The sequence below is a fragment of the Perca flavescens genome, chromosome 3 (genome assembly GCF_004354835.1).
Source record: "Perca flavescens isolate YP-PL-M2 chromosome 3, PFLA_1.0, whole genome shotgun sequence".
Taxonomy (NCBI): domain Eukaryota; kingdom Metazoa; phylum Chordata; class Actinopteri; order Perciformes; family Percidae; genus Perca; species Perca flavescens.
The window spans coordinates 33178219-33199880 of record NC_041333.1 but is presented as its reverse complement, the minus strand read 5'-3'; the positions used below and the strand labels follow the sequence as shown (position 1 = coordinate 33199880).

Sequence of the window (21662 nt, the reverse complement as noted above, 5' to 3'; positions counted from 1 at the left end):
ATATTAATGTTAAAAAACCTCATAAAGTGAAATTTTCATGCCATGGGACCTTTAAGGCATATTGACCATTTGTTTGCAACTTCAGGGGAAAATTACAGACATTTTATTCAGGCGATACATCTTAGATACATACCAGTACATTCCTGCATGCAAAACATCCTACATAGTTATATATCTATACCCTATACAGCCTATAATAAAATAGTATGCATTGCTATAGCTGAAACTATCCAACAGTATAAAGTATAAGTATAAAACACTTACACCTTATTGCATCAATAATAATAACTCTTGTCTTCTTTACAATATACTACTTTTACTTTGATGCTTAAGTACATGTTACTGTTCCATGCTGTGCTTAAATAAAATTAATAGTTTTACTTGTTTTGGCTGTATGTCTATTTCTGTGTATACACGCAGAGTGATTTAACACTGGAGTCAAATTCCTTGTATGTGTACACATACTTGGCCAATCAAGCTGATTCTAATATTGTGGTGTGACTTATGTCACTTTTATAAAAAGTGAGAATACTTATTCCACCAGAATTAATTTCACCAGATAAATTTTCTCTGGGGACAAAGGCGAACTACAGGGTGTCGTATCAGATGTTTTCAAACTTTTCCCCTTGGGGCGCATTAATCTGATGAGATTCCTGCCTGTGAGGAGGAACACAGTCTGAGATGATTTTATATACCGCAGAATTGAGTTACTGTCTATACCAGCTTCGTGAGGGTGATGACATTCTGAAGAGTATATGTTGAACATTATCCCACTGTGCTCACCTTTATGGTGAATGAAATTTACTCTAAAACACGTTTTAGTCTATAATAAGCGACAACAAAAATCCACCCTAAGGTCTATATTAAACCCAAGAAGCCCACTGTGGGAAGCAGTGTGACATATTTGAATGTTCTCTAATTGTAGATAATTGGCTGGCAGGGAGGGAAGGGAACAGACACCCCACCCACCACCCCTGACCGGCTGTGAAGTAAAACGTCACCGGATCCACTTCACGTTTTTCCCTGCGCCCTTATTAAGCGCTGTGCGCAAGGATTAGAGGAAATAACAAAGCACAACAAAAGAGAAGGGCTGCACGCAGAAGACACTGAAAACGTTGGAATGTGCTGACCAAAGAATCAAATCGAGAAATCAGGACGTATTTCTTTGTTGTTGCAGCTGCGTCCCGGAGCATCATCTGTGCATGCCTTCGCCGGAGGATGCTGCGTCTCCTGAACCGCTGCTATCTGCTCAGAATCTGTGCAGTCTCCTCAGTTGCCTCTCACTGTGAATCACACAACGTGTGACGGGTGGAAGAAGCTGAGCGAACAGGCTTCCGGGGAGCAGAATGGTTGAATGAACGTTTAGAAGGTTTTCCCTGAGCATCTGCAAGGCTTTTCCTGCGCGCAGTCCATCCTCAGTCGAATCACTGCCGACTTCTGTTAGACGCAAAGGAAGGGGGAAAAAAAAAATACCGAGTTGACAATCTCCTCACTGTTAAATTATTTAGGAGTAGCCCATCGGTTCCTCAAGATCAACATATGCTGGTGTCTTTGTCTTACATCTTCCGTGCGTGATCTTAAACGCCGGCTCGCAGTGGCGTTAACACGGATGAAAGCCGATGGCCAGGCGCCCCATTTTTCCACAGAAGTGGGATGCAACCTAAAATAACCCCGGCGCCGAATGGTAAGAGAGCAGATTTAATGACAAGGAATCAGTGCAATATGGCTCAACATTTGCAGTCACGTTTCTGTTTCTCTATGATGTGTGTGTGTGTGTGTGCCGATGTAACACTTGCTGAATTATCCCTGCAGCTTTCCGCACATCGCAAGCCAAGGGAGCCCTGAATCTGTGACACGTACGGCATCTCCAGAGACTCTCCCCCCCCCCCCCCCCCCCCCCCTCCCCCCCCCTCCCTCCCTCACCTGCCCCCCTCCTGTCCCTACACCACTCGGAGCCCGGACACCGGCGACTTTTTAATGGCTTTTGTCTTCAGAAGATGGAGGGTTTTACTGGTGCTGAACGTGCTTGCGGTTGCTGGGTTCATGACTTTCTGGGCCAAGTGCAACACGCGCAGCGCCCAAGCCGCCGCTCCGGAGGCTCCGGCGGACGGGAAGAGGCCCCCGGGCAACGGGACGGCGCAGGGGCCCAGCGTCAGCCATGAGGTGCTGCTGAAGAGGCTCAGCTCGCTGGAGGATGTGGTGTACAGGCAGTTAAACGGTAAAGATGATGCAGTGTAACAGTTAAACTGAAATCACATATAAAGACCATAGTGTTTTATGGCATTATGCACTGCCTGCTGAAACATCTAAATCCACTTCACTGCATGACATGTGAAGAAAATGTCACTAACTCTTACATACCAGTAGGCTATACATTTAATAGTTAACCACCTCTGCAACTATTGGTAGCAAAGATCAACAATGAATTGTTAATTAGTTTGCAATAAAACATCTAATTCTGTTTTCAAATGTGGTTTTAAAAGTATACGCAGTATAGCCACTAAGAAAGCTCCAGGATTTCCATATACCCACTTAAAAATGCCCAATGACACGCAACAACATACTTTCTATTATGTTTTTGATATATTTTGAATTGTCATCTGTATTTTTCTTCTTCGCATAGGCTAAACAAAGGTATTTCCACCGTAAATTGGTGCATAAAAGTGTATCCGAACGCAGGAAATTAAGTCTTTGATGCTCAAAATAACCCTGGGGGAGGACACCCAGACCCCCCACACAGATTCTGGCCCATATATATATAGGCCAATATATTTATATACAGTACAGTATACCCACTAGAATACATTAGACTACACTAGTGGGATGAAGTAAATGGATCAGACTACTTTTTAGCTGCAACAATGCAAGGTTATCCTAAATTTATGAAAACAAATCATATTTTTCAGTTTTTTGTAAAACATGTTTTCCCAAAAACAAAAACCAGCAGAAAACTTTGCTTTTTTTCATGCCGATCTTCAAAAAAAAAATGTTTCATCAATAATTAATAATCGATCCTCATCGTTGTACTTGTCCTTGAAGGATGTCTTTCTTCCCCCGGGGAGGCGAGAGGTCTGGGGCACAGCAGAGCAAGAGCTTTTTTGGGATTCAGTGCCTTCAGCAGGATGTTTGCCGACACAGAGGCTTGAACACAGCTTATCATGTTGAAAGACGGTCACTTTAATCACTCTGCCACCCACAAATACACCCAGTCACACTAAGAAGAATCTTATTTCATCCCTAATTTGAAAGTGAAAACCTTGAAGCTTAATTAGGTGCTTGCAGCCTACAATGTTTTTTTTTTATTTTACTTGAATCGTTAGAGTTTCATGTGTATTTGTAATCACTGAGTAACCTGACCTCAGAATACAGTAGGAAGCTCTTGAATAGGCCTGTTTTGCACATCCCTATTAGTAAATTGTACAGTATATTGAATTAGGGCTGGGCAATAAATCACTATTGTATCGATATATGAGCCTAGATATTGTCTTAAATTTGGGATATTGTGATATGACACAAGTGTTGCCTTTTCCTGGTTTGAAAGGCTGCATTACAGTAAAGTGATGTAATTGTCATTTTCTGAACTTACCAGACTTACTAGCTGTTTATTTATTTGCCCTTTTCCCACTTAATGACTACATCTACATTATTGGTGATTTAAAAAAAAAATTAAAACTCTCATTGTGTTAATATTTTGTGAAAGCACAAATAATCAACCACCGCAATATCGACATTGATGTATTTGGTCAAAAATATTGTGATATCTGATTTTCTCCATATCGCCCGGCTCTATATTGAATGCATTCTCTGTACCACCACTTGTCAGACTGTGAATTCGGCTCAGATGTTCATCTGTTTTGACAGCAACTGACTACACGCTATGCTCATGTGATGTTGGAGCTGTGATAAGGAGGCCGGCTACCAGCTGTACGCCACAGAGTGCGTTGCTTGGAGGAGAATGACTCAGCCAGATTAAAGCATCCTGACATGTAATCTTCTCTTGTTTGTCTCGCCCAGGTCTGTCCAAATCTCTGGGCCTGATCGAGGGCTTCGGGGGTCGGGGTAAAGGCGGCCTCCCTGCCACGCTGTCGCCAGCTGAGGAGAGCGATGCTAAATACCTGAGGGAGAAGTACGGCTACAACGCCTACCTCAGTGACAGAATCTCTCTGGATCGGACCATACCAGACCACCGGCCCAACAAGTGAGTACATGTCAAGTAGATCAACTTTTAAATTCACTTTCAGTGTTGGCTCACAACAATTGATATGTCTCTTAGATGTTTGCCTCCACCCAATACAATGGGGATAAATGGATTTTTTTTGTTTGTGGTTCTAACAGTGTTGTGAAATTACATTTAAATAATTCATCAGCAGCATGTTTCCAATTGTTTCGGTAGAAAGTAGTTCCAGTGGTAACAGTTCAGTGTGTGATCTGTGCGTTAACTAGAAAAACCCTGAAAGTGTGTATTTAAAGACATGTTGCTGATAAATAATTTAAATGAAGCATAGCGATAGTTCAGACAGAGCACTGAAGTCCCACTTGCATTAGCTGCTTGCCATCCGCTGTTTCATTCATGCTTCATGATAACTGGATCCTTCACACATTCACTGTGTGGTAATCACCTGACTAGTCACATCCAATCAGATCCAGTGTACAATGCAGCCGTTATAACCTGTCCTGACACTTCTCACTATTACTCTGCTAGTACATGCATGCCTGCTCCCTCCACCACCCTAACCTCCTCCTTAAGTAGGATTTTCATGTATGTGTTTATTAAGGGTGATTTGTTCTCCCAGCAGAATTTGTGCATCAGTCACTTTTTGCAGTGCACATGTCATTTCTCCCCTTGTAATGTCTGTCTGTCTCTCTTTCTCTTTTTCTCTCTGCTTCTCTGCCTCTAACTCTCATATTTGATGTAGTTGCACTCATACTTTCTATCAATCTCCAGGCGTACATGCATATTGTAAAAGGTGCATTTGGAATTGTGCTTGCATACACATCACTGATGATTGTGCACATCCTTGTATATGTCCATTAGCCCAGAAATCTAGACGCACCCTAGCGGCAACAAATGAAATTTGCAGCCAGGGGGTCTAGCAACTCTCCGTTGGCTTGCAAGCTGGAAAAACCAAACTCTGGCCGGGCCAATCACATTGTGTATAGAGTCGGTGGGCGGGCTTATGGCTGCTGCTGCTGCTGGGAACAGCGCTCTTTCGAATCGGCTTTGGCCGCGACTCTGGAAGACTTGGAGTTAAGCTTTTCTTTGAGAAAAGAACAAAGAACAGCACTGAAGTCATTCTTAAAAAAGGGAGATGTGCAGAAGTTTAATCTATCAACTAGCGTTGCTCTGGTTGGTTGTAGCGCTATCCTATTGCGTGCAGAGGGAATTTGAAAGACAACCGTTTATCCCGCCCCTCGGATTGAGCCCTGTCAATTGTGAGTTCCCAGACCCAACATCTTGATGTGGGTCTGGCTTGTCAGGCTATATGTCCATGAGTGTGTGCATCAAGTTGTGCTCCTACAAATAGATCTGAGCAGTATATTGTATCTGCATGCATGGTGCACGTTTCATCATCATAAATGTTTCTTTAAAGAGTCTGTCTCTGGCACACATTGCTGGTTAATCGAGTAACAGCCCTTCTATTTAAAAGTCAGTGATGATGAGAAAGCCATCACTGCCACCAGCTCTGTGTGTGTGTGTGTGTGTGTGTGTGTGTGTGTGTGTGTGTGTGTGTGTGTGTGTGTGTGTGTGTGTGTGTGTGTGTGTGTGTGTCTCAGCGCTCTTATTTGTCACTCGGGGGTCTTTTATGTTGCCGGGATCAAAGTGGCGTGTGAAGCTTGTTGGGGTGCGATATCTTCCGGCTCAGCAGCAGCACGTAAGCTAGAGTCTGATGAGTCTGCTATGTTTGGCTGAAGGTCCCTTTACACTGCAGAGCCGGAGGTGGTGGCGAAACGGGAGAGAGGGAGAGACAAATGGAAAGAAATAAAGATCAAATGTCAAACTAGTAGTCTAAAGAAGAAACGCAGATTTTGAATACACTGATGATTAGGCCTGCAGGATATGAGAAAAATATGCGTTAACATTGTTGAATATCGTGATAACATTCTTACTTGCAATAAAAATTCATTTGAAAGTGTACTCTGTTCTGCATTTCTGCTGCTTTCAGTATTCAGCTAAAATGCAAGAAATTTCGGTCACACTTTACTTGAAGGTATCTACGTAAGAGTGACATGATACTGTCATGAACCTGTCACAAACATTATGAACAAGTCACAGTGAATTGAATATAAAAGGCACCACTAAAAAAATAATGACAGTTACATTTTAAAGTGCAGTTTTCTGCTGATATTTTCTTTCAACTAACACAAAAAAAGTGTCTTTTGAGATATGTTGCAGCCTTTAGTAATGTGTTTATTGTGCCTGTTGATATTGCGATGATGAATAAAAAACGATATATTGTGCAGCCCTACTGATGAGTACATTTATTGTCCAAGCCTGTTTTCCCCAACATGTTTCGTATATAGTAGTAAGAGTTGACTGATGCATAGGCACAACTGATTTTAGCTCAACACAGGTATGTCGGTGTTAATTGACGTATGTATCGGCTGATAAGTAACAAGAAACTGCATTACAGAAATGCCAAAAGAAGAGCCATCCGCTGATGAGCTGGCTCTTAACAGTCACATTCAGATTAGTCAACGGAGCTGTACTTGTAATGTGACAAGTTCACACTCTCACACGTAATCATTCAGGCTGTTACACACTGCTGTTACCGGTTGCACTAATTTGCACCATCCTTGCCCACTACTGTTCTAACCACTTCTTACCATTATTGCTGTGGCATCTCTTGCCTTGTACATTATGTACATACCGGTATATTCCTTAGATCAGTGTTATATGTAACTGCTGGATTTTCTTTTTTCAAATATTTTCCCCTCACACTTGCACTGCTGTTTGGTTTCATTTTGGGAGCTTCTTAAAGCTTTAGTGTGTAACTTTTTGATATTAATGAACGTCCGTTACATTCAAGCCATTGCCAAATGAGTTGCTACAAAGCTAATTAAGACCATCAGCTCCACACAACTCTCTCTGGATTTCTCAGTATGGCTATGTTCAGAAGATTGTGGCGTCCGGCGACTTTCCCACGCAGAAACTCGAGTGAAGATAATTACCTCTTCTGAAGAGTCCGTCATGTTTTGTTAATCCTCCATGTCCTCCTTGGCAACTAGCGAAGGGGGGCGTGCATGCATGATCACATAAGGCTTGCATCATGTGGACACGCCGACATAGTTGTCATTACTTAGAATTCCTCATGGCGGCGGCAGAAACTACGCACTATAGCTTTGAAACACCTTTTCTGTCCAAAACCATTGTCCTAAACTCTTTGAAAGAAGTGTCTCTGAATTAAATATATTTCTAACACACGCATATTCCATCGTCATGTTTGTAATATTTATAATTAAAGCCTGTTTTCTTGTAAAAAAAAAAAAAAGTTAGATATTTGAAACTTCAGGCTTTCCTGTCCAATATCTGTATAATATAGGGAAAACTAATTTTTTTTATTCATGAAAATGCATTTGTTGTTAAAGTCCTTATAATTAAAATTCACGTGGCAAATAATATTATGAATTAAAGGAATTGAGACAAGTAAAGGAAAGCGTTTCCTCTCCCACTCTTGGAACCAAAGTCTCACCCTGCCTCTTTCCTCTTCATTAGACCTCTTTAAACAAAACAGCAGTAAAAAAAATAAATAAAAAATAGGCCTCCAATCTGCAGCAGACAGACAGTGAATAGGGCAATTCTTTTTGGTGCACATGGTTTGCCTTTCAGCTTAGTGAAGAAGATTTTTGGTCTTTTACACTAATGATGGAGGATGAGTGTAGCGTGCAAAGCCCAGAATGTAGGTTTCACAGGCTGGCATGGAAAGGTTTTATTTTACAAATGCTGTGGTGTGTTTTGCGTGTCTCTGTGCAGATGCAGAAAGGTCAGCTACCCGAGAGATCTCCCCAAGGTCTCCCTCATCTTCATCTTCGTCAACGAGGCTCTGTCGGTGATCCTGCGCTCAGTCCACTCAGCTGTCAATCACACTCCGGCTCACTTGCTTAAAGAAATCATCCTGGTGGACGACAACAGCGATGACGGTCAGTACAAATGGCAAATTTCCTTTGCCGTCTCTCAAATGAGGAAAGTGGCTTCTACTCCTTTTGATTTGAACCTGTTGTGAATGTAATCTGAAAGACCGTATTTGCCTGTATAGAGGCTGGTGAAGAGAGAACAGAACAACATGAGGGGTAAAGAAGGCTCCCAGCAGGTCTTGGTTTGATACATTGCCTGTCTCCTGTCATTATTGGGGAAGCAACAAACTAAAAGTCAAAAGTCAAGTAATCTTAGATTCCTCGTAATAATTAATTTTTAAATTTAGTTTCATCAAATACTCAAAAAAGTGACACTAGAGTTAAAAAAAAAAAAAAAAAGTATATTGCTTAGTTGATGAATCATGCAGGTATTACACGTTGAATATTTTCCTGCAATTGCCAATTGATGGAAATGATTTTACTCAAGTCAGCTTGACAGATTTTCATTACTTCTGCCACGGAAGTTTATGTTTTCTATGCGGTTTGTTTTGGTTGTCACTATGATAAATGATTATATTTTGGAGATTTTCTAAAGGAGACATGTAGATTGAAGTTACAAGTAAACTGAATGATGTCGCCGTAATTCAGGCAAAGATTTGTTTAACATTGCCAATGCCAAACCAGACGAACTAGAGGTATTCTGTATTCCAATCACAAATGGTTTAATCACAGCATTTGTTTTGAAAACGTGTTCAAAGATCCAGCCAGCAACCTATTGTGTAGTAATGGTGTGAAGAGGGCTATGTGTTAATATGTTGGATTTTTCTTTATGCAATTTGAATGCACAAATTTCTATAATGCACATTGGCATAAATTACTATCAGCTATCAGCCTTCAAAATCCTGTATTGTGTGAAGCTTCACACACACACACACACACACACACACACACACACACACACACACACACACACACACACACACACACACACACCATCTTAAAGCTGCTAGGTTCAGAATTTGAAAATGTTTGACTTTGGCGTGACAACTTTGTTGCTGCTTACCTTCCTATTCTGACCTGGGTTCACTGAGATGAAAGGGCTGAGAGCAGCACATAGACTGCTCCAAGTTCTACCTTAATGTTCCATTATTCTACAAACAAAAACTTTTGCTGTTAGAATAATGTGAGTGATGCTAGAATCACATACTAATCGTCATAATAAACACTAATTTGCGGTCTTGCCAAGAGTTAGATGAGAAGATCGATTCGTCTCTCATGTCTAGAGGGTGAATATGAAAACAAAATGTAAAAGTGTCAGTTTTCTGTTTTATGGGGAGGCTTTGCCAGACTAATTCTTGGCTCTGAGCAGTTGCCAGGCAACCCGCGGAGAGACCAGGAACTTACTGCTCCCAGCCAGCATTTAACAGATATGAGTGTGGTGTCAATTTAGTCATCTAACTCTCCACAAGAAAGCGCAAAATGTTAAGCTATTCCTTTAATGTCCCTTCACAATGGCTAACAATTCCCTTTGCCTATGGACAACTAAACAAACAAACTTTTATTTATTTAGTAATTATGTTACCTGTGGTTCATTACAGGTAACATAATTGTTTAAACAGCATCCTATACTCAAATACTCCTATACTTAAAATCATCTGTTCCATACAAAGAGTAGGAATAAAAACACCCTCCAAACATAACACAAAGTCTGTTGTTCATACTTGTTGCACACATGTCACTTACAGTATGAACATGCTGATACGTTGTTCCCTGATGTGTTACCGTATGGGACAAAGGCATTAAACTTGTAGTATGGTGTAATATGGCACGACGAGGTGATGAGCATCTCCTTTACAAAAGCCGTGGTCATTGCTTTTGAGAATTAGCATTTGCTGAGGTGTCGTCTGGTGTTACATATTTGCAGGGCAGACAGGCAGATGGAGGCGGAGCACCGCAATTGGATGTCACGGGAGAGATGTCCCTGTCTTATTTATTGGGCAGGGCTGCCATGCCGGGTTTTGTGAGATGAGGGGACAAAGAGAGACCGATGACGGGAGGGGAAGGAGATGAAGCCCGGCAGAGCGAAAAGGAGAGAGGCGGTACAGTCAGGAACAATAAAGAGCAAAAGGTGTTGGTGTTTGGAGAGAAATTCGGGAAGAAGGGATGAAACTAAAAGAAAGAAAGAAAAGGTTGAGGAGTGAAGACGGCCGAAGGGTCTGAAAATAAGCAAAGTGATAAAGAGGGACAAGGAAGAAGAGGGAACCGGAGATGAAGAGGCATCAGAGAATGAAAGGAGAGGCTGAAAGAGCAAACCAGGCTATTAGAGAGAGTGGCAGAAAGAGAGAGAGGGAAAGGATGGGAGACGAATAGGATTTAAGATAAATGAGGTCGAGAGAGAGAAGGAGAAAAAGAGCGCAAGGCAATGGATATCTGGAAGAGAGAGAGAGGAAGCAATCTGACGGAACGGAAAGCCAAATAACGAGGAAACAGGAAGAGAGATGAGATAGTCGGGGATTTAAGGGCTTAAGACTGCCGTTATTCTTTCTCTCTCATTTTCAACAAATCTTATGAAAAAACCAAAACCAACAATGCCTTAGCATGTCACTTAGAATGTCACTGTGATTCAGGATTCAATTTTATTACAACTTGGGTTCCATATTTGTTTTTGGTGTTATTCCTGCAGGTGCAAATGAGTTAATCGCTGAGATCTGGCAAAGTAGCTGAAAACAAGTCTTATGTGGCAAGAAACACGAGTACTGAGACCATCATGCAGGTTGTAAACAAAGTCGAACATGAAGGCGAACGGTAAAGTCATTACCCAAAGTGTCCGCTATAAACATCCGTCACAGTTTAGACACTAACTTTCTGGTTCAACTTTGACTTTTTCTAATTGTGCACACACTTTTCCTTTGTAATCAGGGTTTATTAACAACATTATGGGTGCACTCACTAGCAGTTTTACCTTTTCAATAAAGTAATTAATCTGGTTAAACTGTAGGCTTGCTCATGTTTCTCTCCCTAGTTAATGTCTCTGTGTTAACTCGGCGAGCACATTTCTATTGACACAGTCTGTGTCGACGACTTTCCACTTCCGGGATTGTTCAGGTGTCGCCAGAAAATCCTGCAGCGCTGGGGAGGAAGGTCTGGCAATGCAAGAAACATAGAAACAATGGTCAAAACTATGAGAACAAGACCATGGTTGTAATACAAAAATATCTTCCTTTTAATAATAGGGTTGGGTATCGTTTGGATTTTTACGATTCTGATGCCGAACTGGTACTTTTAAAACAATTCCGGTTAAACTGATTCTTGAAAAACTGAAAAATGACATCAAAGATGTAATATGTTTACTAGCGATCACGTGCAGTGAATGGTTAATATGGTTTTACCTCCGTTTTGGTGAGCCCAGAGGGGAAATATGGCATTTTAAAAGTAGCCTACATTTACAGTAGCTAGCTAACGGTAGACTACAGAGAAAGTGTGATATTTTTACGTCGGTTTCGGAGCGACAGAGGGAAAATATTTCAGTCGACACATTAAGTGGAACCAAAATGAGGAACCGAAATTTGCGTTCTAATCCGGTCCGAGGAACCGGGTTTCGGTACCCAACCCTATTTAATACACATTTTGTGTGCTGGTGAGAACTTTCGGCAGCAGGATGGTGTGCAGTATGTTAATATGGCTCAAAATAAGATATAGTACCACCGTTCATTGTAATTAACATGTCAGGCATTCATTGATCTGTTTTAGTAGGTTTTGGAAAACAATGGAGGTGTGTGGCTCAAAGGAATAAGCACACAGGTAATACTTGTAGGATCAATTCATTTTTGGTTTTGGACTTTCATGGGATTTGTCAGCAATAACAAAAATATAAAATATTATTTTTGTTTTTGAGGAACATATTGAACCACCACCACTCCACTCCTCTCTCACTTGAAATTGCTGGTTGGCTGAGAGCGAGCTATCCATCACAGAGAGGAAGAGATTGCAGAGGGCGAGGCATGCAAACAAATAACACTCACCACTCTCACCGCCTGCACGGGCCTCCCGGCTCTGTGGCCTCGCGTTGTACGCACCCGAGTGTGTATGGGAAATGAGTTTGTGATCAAGAGTGTTTTCTGAGTGAGAAAGAAATGAAAAGAGGCAGAGAGATAGAGATGGAAAGACATGAGAGACAAATCAATCTTCTCATCTAACTCTTGGCAAGACTGCAAATTAGTGTTTATTATGACGATTAGTATGTGATTCTAGCATCACTCACATTATTCTGACAGCAAAAGTTTGTGTTTGTAACATAATGGAACAATTGAGGTAGAACTTGGAGCAGTCTATGTGCTGCTCTCAGCCCTTTCATCTCAGTGAACCCAGGTCAGATTAGGAAGGTAAACAGCATCAAAGTTGTCACGCCTAAGTCAAGTGTGTGTGTGTGTGTGTGTGTGTGTGTGTGTGTGTGTGTGTGTGTGTGTGTGTGTGTGTGTGTGTGATGCAGAGGAAGAAGCCTAGCGAGTGTTTGGGTCTGGAGGGAAAAGGCTGATGAGTTGATTGGGAGATCAAAGGTGGAGCAATCTTTGTTGCTCGGGAAGCAGAACCTGTTATGTTGTTTGGAGTTTGTTGGAGTTCAGAATCGCAGGGAACAGAGGAGCAGATTTCTGTCATCTTCCTTTTTCTGTGTACGTCTATAAAAACTGATCATTGTGAACTTGTGGTGGAGCTTTTGGGTTGGTTGTTTATGTCTGTCAGTCCTCAGCGGTGTGGCTGTATTATCAAACTCAACACTAAACCCACACTAGATTGGTTGAGAGTAAAATAGGGCCAAGATTGCAGATTTCAAACCATGTGAATGCTTTTTTTTTGTAATTTTGTAATGGCAACAAGTGGACAGAGAGAAACATAAAATGTGACACTTTACTGAGAGCTATAGAGAGATGATCTATTCTTTTACAATCTTTATTTAAGCGGTCGAAGGTGAGCTCCTGTACTGTGCTGCAAAACTGGAACTAGCAGGACTTTAATACGTTTCTCATGGACACATCAGCAAGATGGATGATGCTCTGATCTCAGATTTAAGGACAGTCTATCTAACCATCACCTGATGTTTTGTTCTGTGCATAATCTTCACTTTTTACGGACTGCAGAGCAGCTGAAAGGACCACTGGAGGAGTACGTGAACAAACGCTACCCCGGCCTGGTGAAGATTGTCAGGAACCAGAAGAGAGAGGGACTGATCCGAGCCAGGATTGAGGGCTGGAAGGTGGCCACCGCCGAGGTGACGGGATTCTTTGACGCCCATGTGGAGTTCACCCCATCCTGGTGAGTTAGTCTGGCATTTTAGGATCCCCTTCTCCCTTTTCAGGTAGAATGAAGCTTAGCTTGTCCACATTTATGTATATCGGAACGCAGTAAACAAAACCAAATAGTGTACGACCCATTGAATAACAAATCATGATAACAGCAATAGCAATAATACACTTTTTTTAGCACTTATAAAAGAAAGTAACAAAGTGCTTTACAGAAGCATTAAAGAAGATGACAAAGGGAAACAGCATAAAAACAGCATAAACTGAAGACACAAAAAGCAATTTCACACCTGAGAAGTTTTAAGATAAGGAGAGAAGGAGAAGGGTAGAGCCTGTAGAATCATGTTTAAACAGATACCGCAGGACATAAAGCTCATCAAATAACAAACAAGACATAGAGCAGAGCATTAAAACAGGACATTGCCTGTTCATAAAAGTTCATTTCAAAGATGAAACTGATGTGGCCCAGATGTAAACATTTGACTGCTTTCAAAATTGTTGTCACATCTCACTGACACCTTTTTGTAGGTCTCCTACTCATTTTCCAGCTCAGTGTGTACTTTAGAGTATGTACACAACCCAGTTCGCTCAGCATAAATAGACAAATGCCCTCCAGAGCTGCACTGAGCTGAATCAAATAGAATTAGTAATAAAGTTGGTACTTGTGGGATCGTATAACTGACTGAAGAGGGTGAGAGAGTGGAGATCTGAAGAGAAGCTCTGTGCCACCTGTTTTTAACTTTGTGTCTGTAAAGTGTGCATGCGGTTACACTCTTTTCAGGGCCGAGCCGGTTCTGGCCAGAATAAAAGAGGACCACAAGAGGATTATTCTGCCTTCCATCGATAACATCAAGCATGACACGTTCGAGGTGGAGCGCTACGAGAACTCAGGCCACGGCTACAACTGGGAGCTGTGGTGCATGTACATCAACCCGCCCAAACAGTGGTGGGACGATGGGGACATATCTGCTCCAATCAGGCAGGCCAACTTCATTTATATAAACATACAGTACACTTGGAAGACACACAAACAACAACAGAATGCAACAATCGACATAGCGTATACATTTGTTTGCTAAAAAGGACAGATGAGGATCTCACATTTCCCAGGATGCAGATTTATGTCTGCATTTGCATATAATAACACAAATGCTTCTCTTTATCAGTTCTTTACCATTTTCATAAAAAAAAAAAAATACCAGTAATGTTTGAAGAATAACATTGTTTTACACCATTTGTGTGTCCTCACATTATTAAAAGTTCATCCTCTTGGGATAAGTGAGGAAGAACATGAGGAGAAAAGGGTGTTTGTGCTGGAAATGAGATTTTTATATACTGATTTTCACCGGGACCATTTGTGTTAAATGTTATTTCCTTTACATTTTTGAAATCCCCCCCACCCCAAAAAACTGATAAATAAACCGATTTGTTTAAATAAAAATGAAAACACATCCCGTTTACACATGCACAAGAATGTACTAATTCACTTCTGCATGCACACTGTATATACAATCCCACAAAACCACATTCACATAGACAAATGCATACAGAAAAAGGTTCACATTTACAAAGCTACACAACTCGTACAGGTGTAAAGGTTCATGTTGTTGTGTTTTCCTTCGCAGGACTCCCGCCATGATTGGCTGCTCCTTCGTGGCCAACCGTGACTACTTTGGCGAGCTCGGCCTGCTCGACTCAGGCATGGACGTCTATGGAGGGGAGAACATTGAATTGGGCATCAGGGTTTGTGTGTCACCCAGTTTTTCTTCCTGCTCCCGCTTTACCCCTATAGCTTCAAGTGGAGCAGTGGCCACCGTAGCGTGGCACCGCTGATAAATGAGACCCCATTAAGAGTCCTGGAGGACCAGTCCCTATGTGCGTAGCTCACAGCTGGGCAATGGAGACAAATAGGTCACATCGAGCGGGAAGGTTGGGGACTTTGTTGCTGTAAATTTAGAGTGATTGGAGAGTCTGCCGTTGTTTTGCAGGGTTTTGTTGTTGTTTTTGCTAAAAGGCAAAGGAAAGAATATCGAAAAAATTTTTTCTCAAATTTCTCTCTCGATTTATGACAAGTAGTGTTTTAAAAAAAAATTCTAACTTTGGATTAGTGACGTGTAAGCCATTCAACTTGATTTATTCAATCATTTGATATTAACATTAAATCAAATTACTCTGTAATATGAAAGAGGTCACAATCATAAAGTGAATACCCAGCACTGCACGTTTTAGCCTCTTTTGGTTTTATGGACAAGGTGACTGTGTGGTTCAGTCCCACCACTTATCAACTACCATAGGCATGTGTTTCCAGCAAAAAGCTCTGATAAACCCACTATATGCTACATGCCATACATCAAACGGCAGACAGAGCAAGGTTAGCAACTAGCAGGGTGGAGAGAGTCGAACATCTAGAGATAAATATTTTTTTCAGGAGTTGGTGGAGACCAAACCAGAGCTAAAAGGAGACTAAACACTGGACTTACATGAATCAGGGGATCAGAAAAATAAATCAAAACATTTAATGTTGCTCCATGTATGCTGTCAGCCCTGACCAACCTTACAAGGTGGGGGATATTGTGGTAGTTGTGTATCTGTCAGCTTGTTATGATATTGTCTGCCCTCTCGTGGCCAAACAAATAGTATTACTAGCTTTACGTTCCCTGTTCTTTAACATTATGTACCTGTAGGTGTGGCTATGTGGAGGCAGTATGGAGGTGCTGCCATGTTCCAGGGTGGCTCACATCGCACGGATGAAGAAACCCTACCATAGTAACATAGCTTTCCACACACGACGTAACGCTCTACGCGTGGCTGAGGTCTGGATGGATGAGTACAAGTCCAACGTTTATCTGGCCTGGAACATCCCTGTGGAGGTGAGAGAGTGCTCCTGCAGAGAGGATGTTGCTAATCCTGTTTTATTAAGTAGACTTTACCATGGTGGCTGGTCATGCTAACTACTGTGCTCTTCTTCTGTTTATTGCACATAAACTACTGGTGCTGTCGAAGGAAATACGAAGAGCAACCCTTACTGCGGGGAAGATAATTCTTTACAACAGCTGTTTTGAATAAGAAATGTACAAACCTTTATAAACTGGGAGTTGGAGTTGAATCACTATCATGCTAGTAATCAGTAGACAAAAGCAAAATGTACATTTGTGTTTAAAAGTTACATTATTATTACAGCTTTTCATGTAGAGAATGTGCTTCCCATAATGACTCCTTGTGCTCTTGCAGAACCACGGTATTGATTACGGTGACATCTCTCAGAGGGTTGCGCTGAGGAAGAGTCTGCAGTGTAAGAGCTTTGAGTGGTACCTCGACAATGTTTACCCAGAGATGAGGAGGTATAACAACACACTGTTCTACGGCGAGGTGAGTCAGCAGTCAAACAGACATGAAGGAGATAGAGGTTGGAAAGAGAAGCTTGTACATCTAAGGTTTGGTGCATTTGTACGAATGGATGGAACCACTAAAAACAGATGAGTGAGGGATAAGTGAGACAAAAAAATCCTGATGGGTTTATAAAATATATATACACTGTATGTCAATCCCAAGCAAAAAGACAGCTAGAAGGCACTTAGAGATCATATCCCTACACACTCTCTGAGATGTGTTATTGTAAAACATTATAAAATGTTAAGGAATATTTATTCTGCATTTGGATCTTTATCTTTTTTAGATCTTCAGAGATTAATCCATTACTTGTCAACTATTACATTAATCGCCAACTATTTTGATAACCAATAGTTGGTTTATGTCATTTTTTTATGCAAAAAAAGGTAAAACATATTTAACTCCAGCTTCTTAAATGTGACTATTTTCTAGTTTCTTCCCTCCTCTATGACATGAAACTGAATATTTTTGAGTTGTGGACAAACCAAGACATCTGAGGATGTCATCTTGGGCTTTGGAAAACACTGATCGACATTTTTCACGGTTTTCTGACATTTTATATTCCAAACAACTAATCGATTAAATGAGAATAAACTTAATCGTTAGTTGCAGCCCTTTTTTATCTTACACATAGTGATTTATAATGCTGACTGGCTGACGGCAGCCATGAATTTGAGAATACCTAAGTACTGTTTGGGAAAAACTTGTGCCAAGTGAAATTGAGTGTGATTTTCAAAGACGCTTTTAATGATTTCAGATTCGTAACTCTAAAGCGAGCCACCTGTGTATGGATCAGGGTATGAAGGAGAACCACACGGCCACCCTGCACCCCTGCCATGGCTGGGGTCCTCAGGTACAACTTGGACACCAGACGCTCAACCAAATGGCCACAGAGTGCATTTCTCACCACTAGCTTTGCTTCTCTCTTGAAAACCCACACAACTCATTAGTGTCTTTCGCCAGTGACATGATTTACAGCTGTGTTTCTTACACAGGCTCAGCTGAAATCCTCTTACAAGAGAGTTCTGCTGTCAGGATAAAAATGTTTCTGTGTTGCACTTTTATGTGCTGAAGCACTGAGTCAGCCAGTGTCAGTTCCTCAGCCCTTCAGCCTGCACGCAGGGCATCTCTTTTCAGCTCGCAGTGGTGAACAGGTGCTTTCTAGAGTGCAGGTCTGCAGGTTTTTTTCGATTGCTAAACAACAGTCGGCAAAACTCTAACTACAGTCTGCACAGCAGCAGTTAATGTGGACCAAACTCTAGTTCATTTTTCATTGCTTGAACACAGTTTTCAAAACTCTACACACTTATCCCATGACTTTAACCACAACGTGCACAACACTGTAGATTTACAGCACTTTGTTCAAATGCTAACACACTGCTGTCAAAACTGTTAACCACACATTCAAAACAGAATAGATTTCAGTCTGGTGCCTATCAAACACTGCTGATTGCAATTTTAGCTGAAAGCCTAAGCAAGTGTCTTATTTTAGACTAGTTAGTGAACATATATGGTATTTATACAGAGAAAGCTCAGAAAGCCTTTTTTTGTATACAAACACCAAATAAGAATGAAACAATTCACTGTACTGTTTGAGAGAAACGGGTAAAAGAGCAAAGATACCAATATGTCCAGGTAAGATGTCTGAGGTTATGTACACAGCTATAAAAAAAGTGAAAAACACTATATCTTTACTTTAGTAAAACTGCATTCTTACTGTTTTTCAGAAAGTAATGGAGGTGAAAGCAATAGAAACAGCACATTCATTAGTATTTAGAGATGATGCAGACATCCAATGTGATGAAGAAAACCTGCCACATGATGCTGGAGAGAGGCAAGATTAGTCACACTATTTGTTGGTACTGTTATGTACCTTTTAGTTGTTTTTTTTTCCAGTAATTCCATAAATTACTAGAGACAAAATACTTTATTGAAGAAAACTGCTGATTTTCATTCCTTCTTGTTTACCTTATGTAAAAATTGGTATGCTATACAATCTATATTTTTTCCTTAAATAAACTGTTGAGTAGTGTCAAGTCACTCAAATTGTTCAAACTGTAAAGATGAGAAAGTTTGTAATTTCTGTATTGGTGTTTGATGCTAGTGTTTTTACCCTCAGTGTGTTCTGAGTGACGGTGTGTGTTATCTCAGTGAGGCCTGTGCATACTGTTTGAGACGTGTGTTAAGAGTTGTGTTGCTTTGAATGAGTTTTGAAGCTGATGTGAACTGTTTAGCTCAGGTGACTGTAGGTAGTGCAGACTGTAGTTTGAGTTTTGCACATGTGACTCCAGTTGTGCCCACTGTCGTTTAGCAATCGAAAAAAACTGTAAATGCTAAAAGCTAGCAGAGCTAAACTTCAAATCTGTTAGTGAGTGCAGCACATTATCAGCCTTTCCACAAAAGACGCGCTTATGTTGCATTTTTAAGTTATCCATCAAGCAAAACCCCAAGTGGTCCCAAATTTGGTGGGTAACTTAACAGTATACACATGCTTTATATTTGAGATCCCCCTCAGACTGTTGTATGAGTGCTGTCTCTGTGTTTTCCCTCAGTTAGGACGTTATAGCAAAGAGGGTCAGCTATTCCTGGGCCCTCTGGGCAGCACTGGGGAGGACACTCGCTGTGTGGTGGACGATCAGATCAGCACCTTTCCTCAGCTCCTCAACTGTGACAAGATTACAAACGTTAAGCAAAAGACATGGCATTTCTCTCAGGTGAGAAGTAGGAAGAAAACCGTTTTCCTCAGTGTTTGTTCACAAGAAAAGCAGAATTTGTGCTGAATAACTTAACCTGATGTGAACGTTAGAGCCAAGCACAGAGATGTAATTGATGGGATGAAATAAGATGAAATCTTTACTTACTGGTCAAGTGGAAGTTCTTTAATGTCACAAATGTCACAAAAATTACAGTGAAGCAGTCATTGGTAATGATATTCGTTCAAAAGTTGGAATCACCCTTTTATATTGATGTTTTTCTTCTTTCCTTCAATAATGGCTATTTTAACAGAGAACAAAAACTATCATAAAACAGTCATAGTTTAGTATGTCATAAAAAGTCATAATATACTGTAGTATGTCATAAAAAGTCATAAAAAAATTATAGTATGGTATGTCATAAAAAATATGATAAGTCATAGTATGTCATAAAAAGTTACAGTATGGTATGTCAAAAAAATATGATAAAAGGGGTTAGTATAGTATGTCATAAATTGTCATAAAAAGTCATACTATAGTATTTCATAAATAGTCATCGTACAGTATGTCATAAAAAAGTCATAGGACAGTATCTCATAAAGCAGTAATATAAAAAGGTATAGTATGTCATGAAAAATATAATAAAATGTTATTGTATGGCATTAAAAAGTCATAGTATAGTGTGACATTAAAAAACTAATACAAAGTCATAGAATAGTATGTCATAAAATGTCATACTATAGAATGTTTATAAAAAACAAATATAAAAAGTCATAGTGTAAAATGTCATGTTGATGAAAATGTATATTATGAAAAAGTCCTGTTTATTGTCATGATGAATACATTACCTGAGAAGATTGATTGATCCACATCAGGCCTGGGACCTGTCACATCCTGTCACAGTCACATGTGGTACACGAGCCATCTGTTAAACCAGATCAAACCGGAACACTGTCTCTTCCCCTGCCCTGCAGAATGAATCGATCATAAACAGAGCCACGGGCCGCTGCCTGGAGGTGGTGCCGGCTAACGTTTACTTCGGCCACCTGCTGGTCCTGCAGCCCTGCTCCGGGCAAAGGTGGACCATCAAGAACACCATGAAGCAGTAGGTCGACTGGGACCAGTGACACCAGAGGCCATTTTCGGGAGCTGTCAGGTCCCTGTCGGCTGAGGGACAACTGATGAGGCAGAGGCTCCTCGTCTTCTCGAGAAAATACGGAGATGGTTTCAAAGAGATATGAGCAGTGAACATCTCAGTGATACAAGTTTGGTGAAATTTCTCTCTTTTTTTCTTTTACAAAGTGGACATTCATAATGATGAAAGTTTAGCATGAGGACTGTTTCTCTATCCATCTGAATTTGACAAACTTTCAATGTGACATTGCCATAATTTCTGTGCCACTTCTCTTCGATGTTTTTAGGTCTAAGGATGAAGATGTGATCAGCCAAAACTGTGTTCTGTCTTATGTGGGGCAAAAAATAACGTTTCTATCTTCAACCTCAAAACATGTCTGCGTTATCTCATTCTGTATCATTTTCAGTAATATGCACTGATCAGAATTCATCGGTAGTGTGTAATAGGCTTCATTAGGGGTTGTCGACTTTTTTTTTAGGCGTTCCTACTTATGACAGGCATACATTTGAGTTAAACATGAATGCCTACAAGTGGGTTTTTATTTTCTTCTTACAGAAGCCTAGACCATGTAAATATCTATAATTTGAAGAAAAAGGCATTAACAATAAATATTACTTGATGTATCCGAGCCAATTTGGAATTACTGTAAATCATCTCCAAAATCACATTGTCGAGGGCTACATGGTTTTATATGGCGTGGATGCATTTGTCCTTTTTATTGTCATTTTGACTGAAAGCATTCAATAGCACCAAATGCAGTACATCTTGTAGCATGATTGTAAGTACTGTATGCACATGGGGACGAGGCTTAGTTGAGCTGAGCCAATTTATTCTGTTACCTGCTGAGTGCCATAACTACTGCAGAAGGCCAAAACTACTAAGCTGCAGCCTGAAGCACTTTTTGGGATACAGAGATGGAGCTGCAGCTAATGAGAGAAAGATTGAATCAGGAATGGAAAAGTGCACAAGTGTGTCAAATGTGGAAATGCTGGAGGCCTTTGAGGCTGGTATTATTAATGTATTGAGATGTGTATAATGTCATGTATTCAATTAATTTAATGTTATCGGTTGGAT

At 40.7% G+C, this 21662-nt stretch overlaps 1 protein-coding gene across 2 annotated transcripts; it reads left to right on the top strand.

The window, feature by feature from the left end:
* Nucleotides 1–1949: 1949 nt before the first annotated feature.
* On the top strand, nucleotides 1950–21662 carry galnt17 (polypeptide N-acetylgalactosaminyltransferase 17). 2 transcript variants are annotated; one of them, XM_028573465.1, is made up of 11 exons: nucleotides 1950–2218; nucleotides 4015–4198; nucleotides 7973–8139; nucleotides 13209–13383; nucleotides 14152–14349; nucleotides 14996–15113; nucleotides 16055–16240; nucleotides 16602–16739; nucleotides 17518–17613; nucleotides 19313–19474; nucleotides 20428–21662. In XM_028573465.1, the coding sequence occupies exons 1-11, from the start codon at nucleotides 1978–1980 to the stop codon at nucleotides 20560–20562; spliced, it is 1800 nt and encodes a 599-aa protein (XP_028429266.1). In that variant the 5' UTR covers nucleotides 1950–1977; the 3' UTR covers nucleotides 20563–21662. The 2 variants fall into 2 exon arrangements, with proteins under 2 accessions (XP_028429266.1, XP_028429267.1); XM_028573466.1 differs by lacking the exon at nucleotides 20428–21662 and adding an exon at nucleotides 20329–20397.

What these genes read in the sequence shown, in the direction of transcription:
- galnt17 (XM_028573465.1), top strand. Translation starts at nt 1,978, where the DNA reads ATGGCTTTTGTCTTCAGAAGATGGAGGGTTTTACTGGTGCTGAACGTG. An exon ending in ACATTGAATTGGGCATCAGG is followed by an intron (nt 15,114 to 16,054) that starts GTTTGTGTGTCA and finishes ATGTACCTGTAG; the next exon opens with GTGTGGCTATGTGGAGGCAG. An exon ending in AGACATGGCATTTCTCTCAG is followed by an intron (nt 19,475 to 20,427) that starts GTGAGAAGTAGG and finishes CCTGCCCTGCAG; the next exon opens with AATGAATCGATCATAAACAG.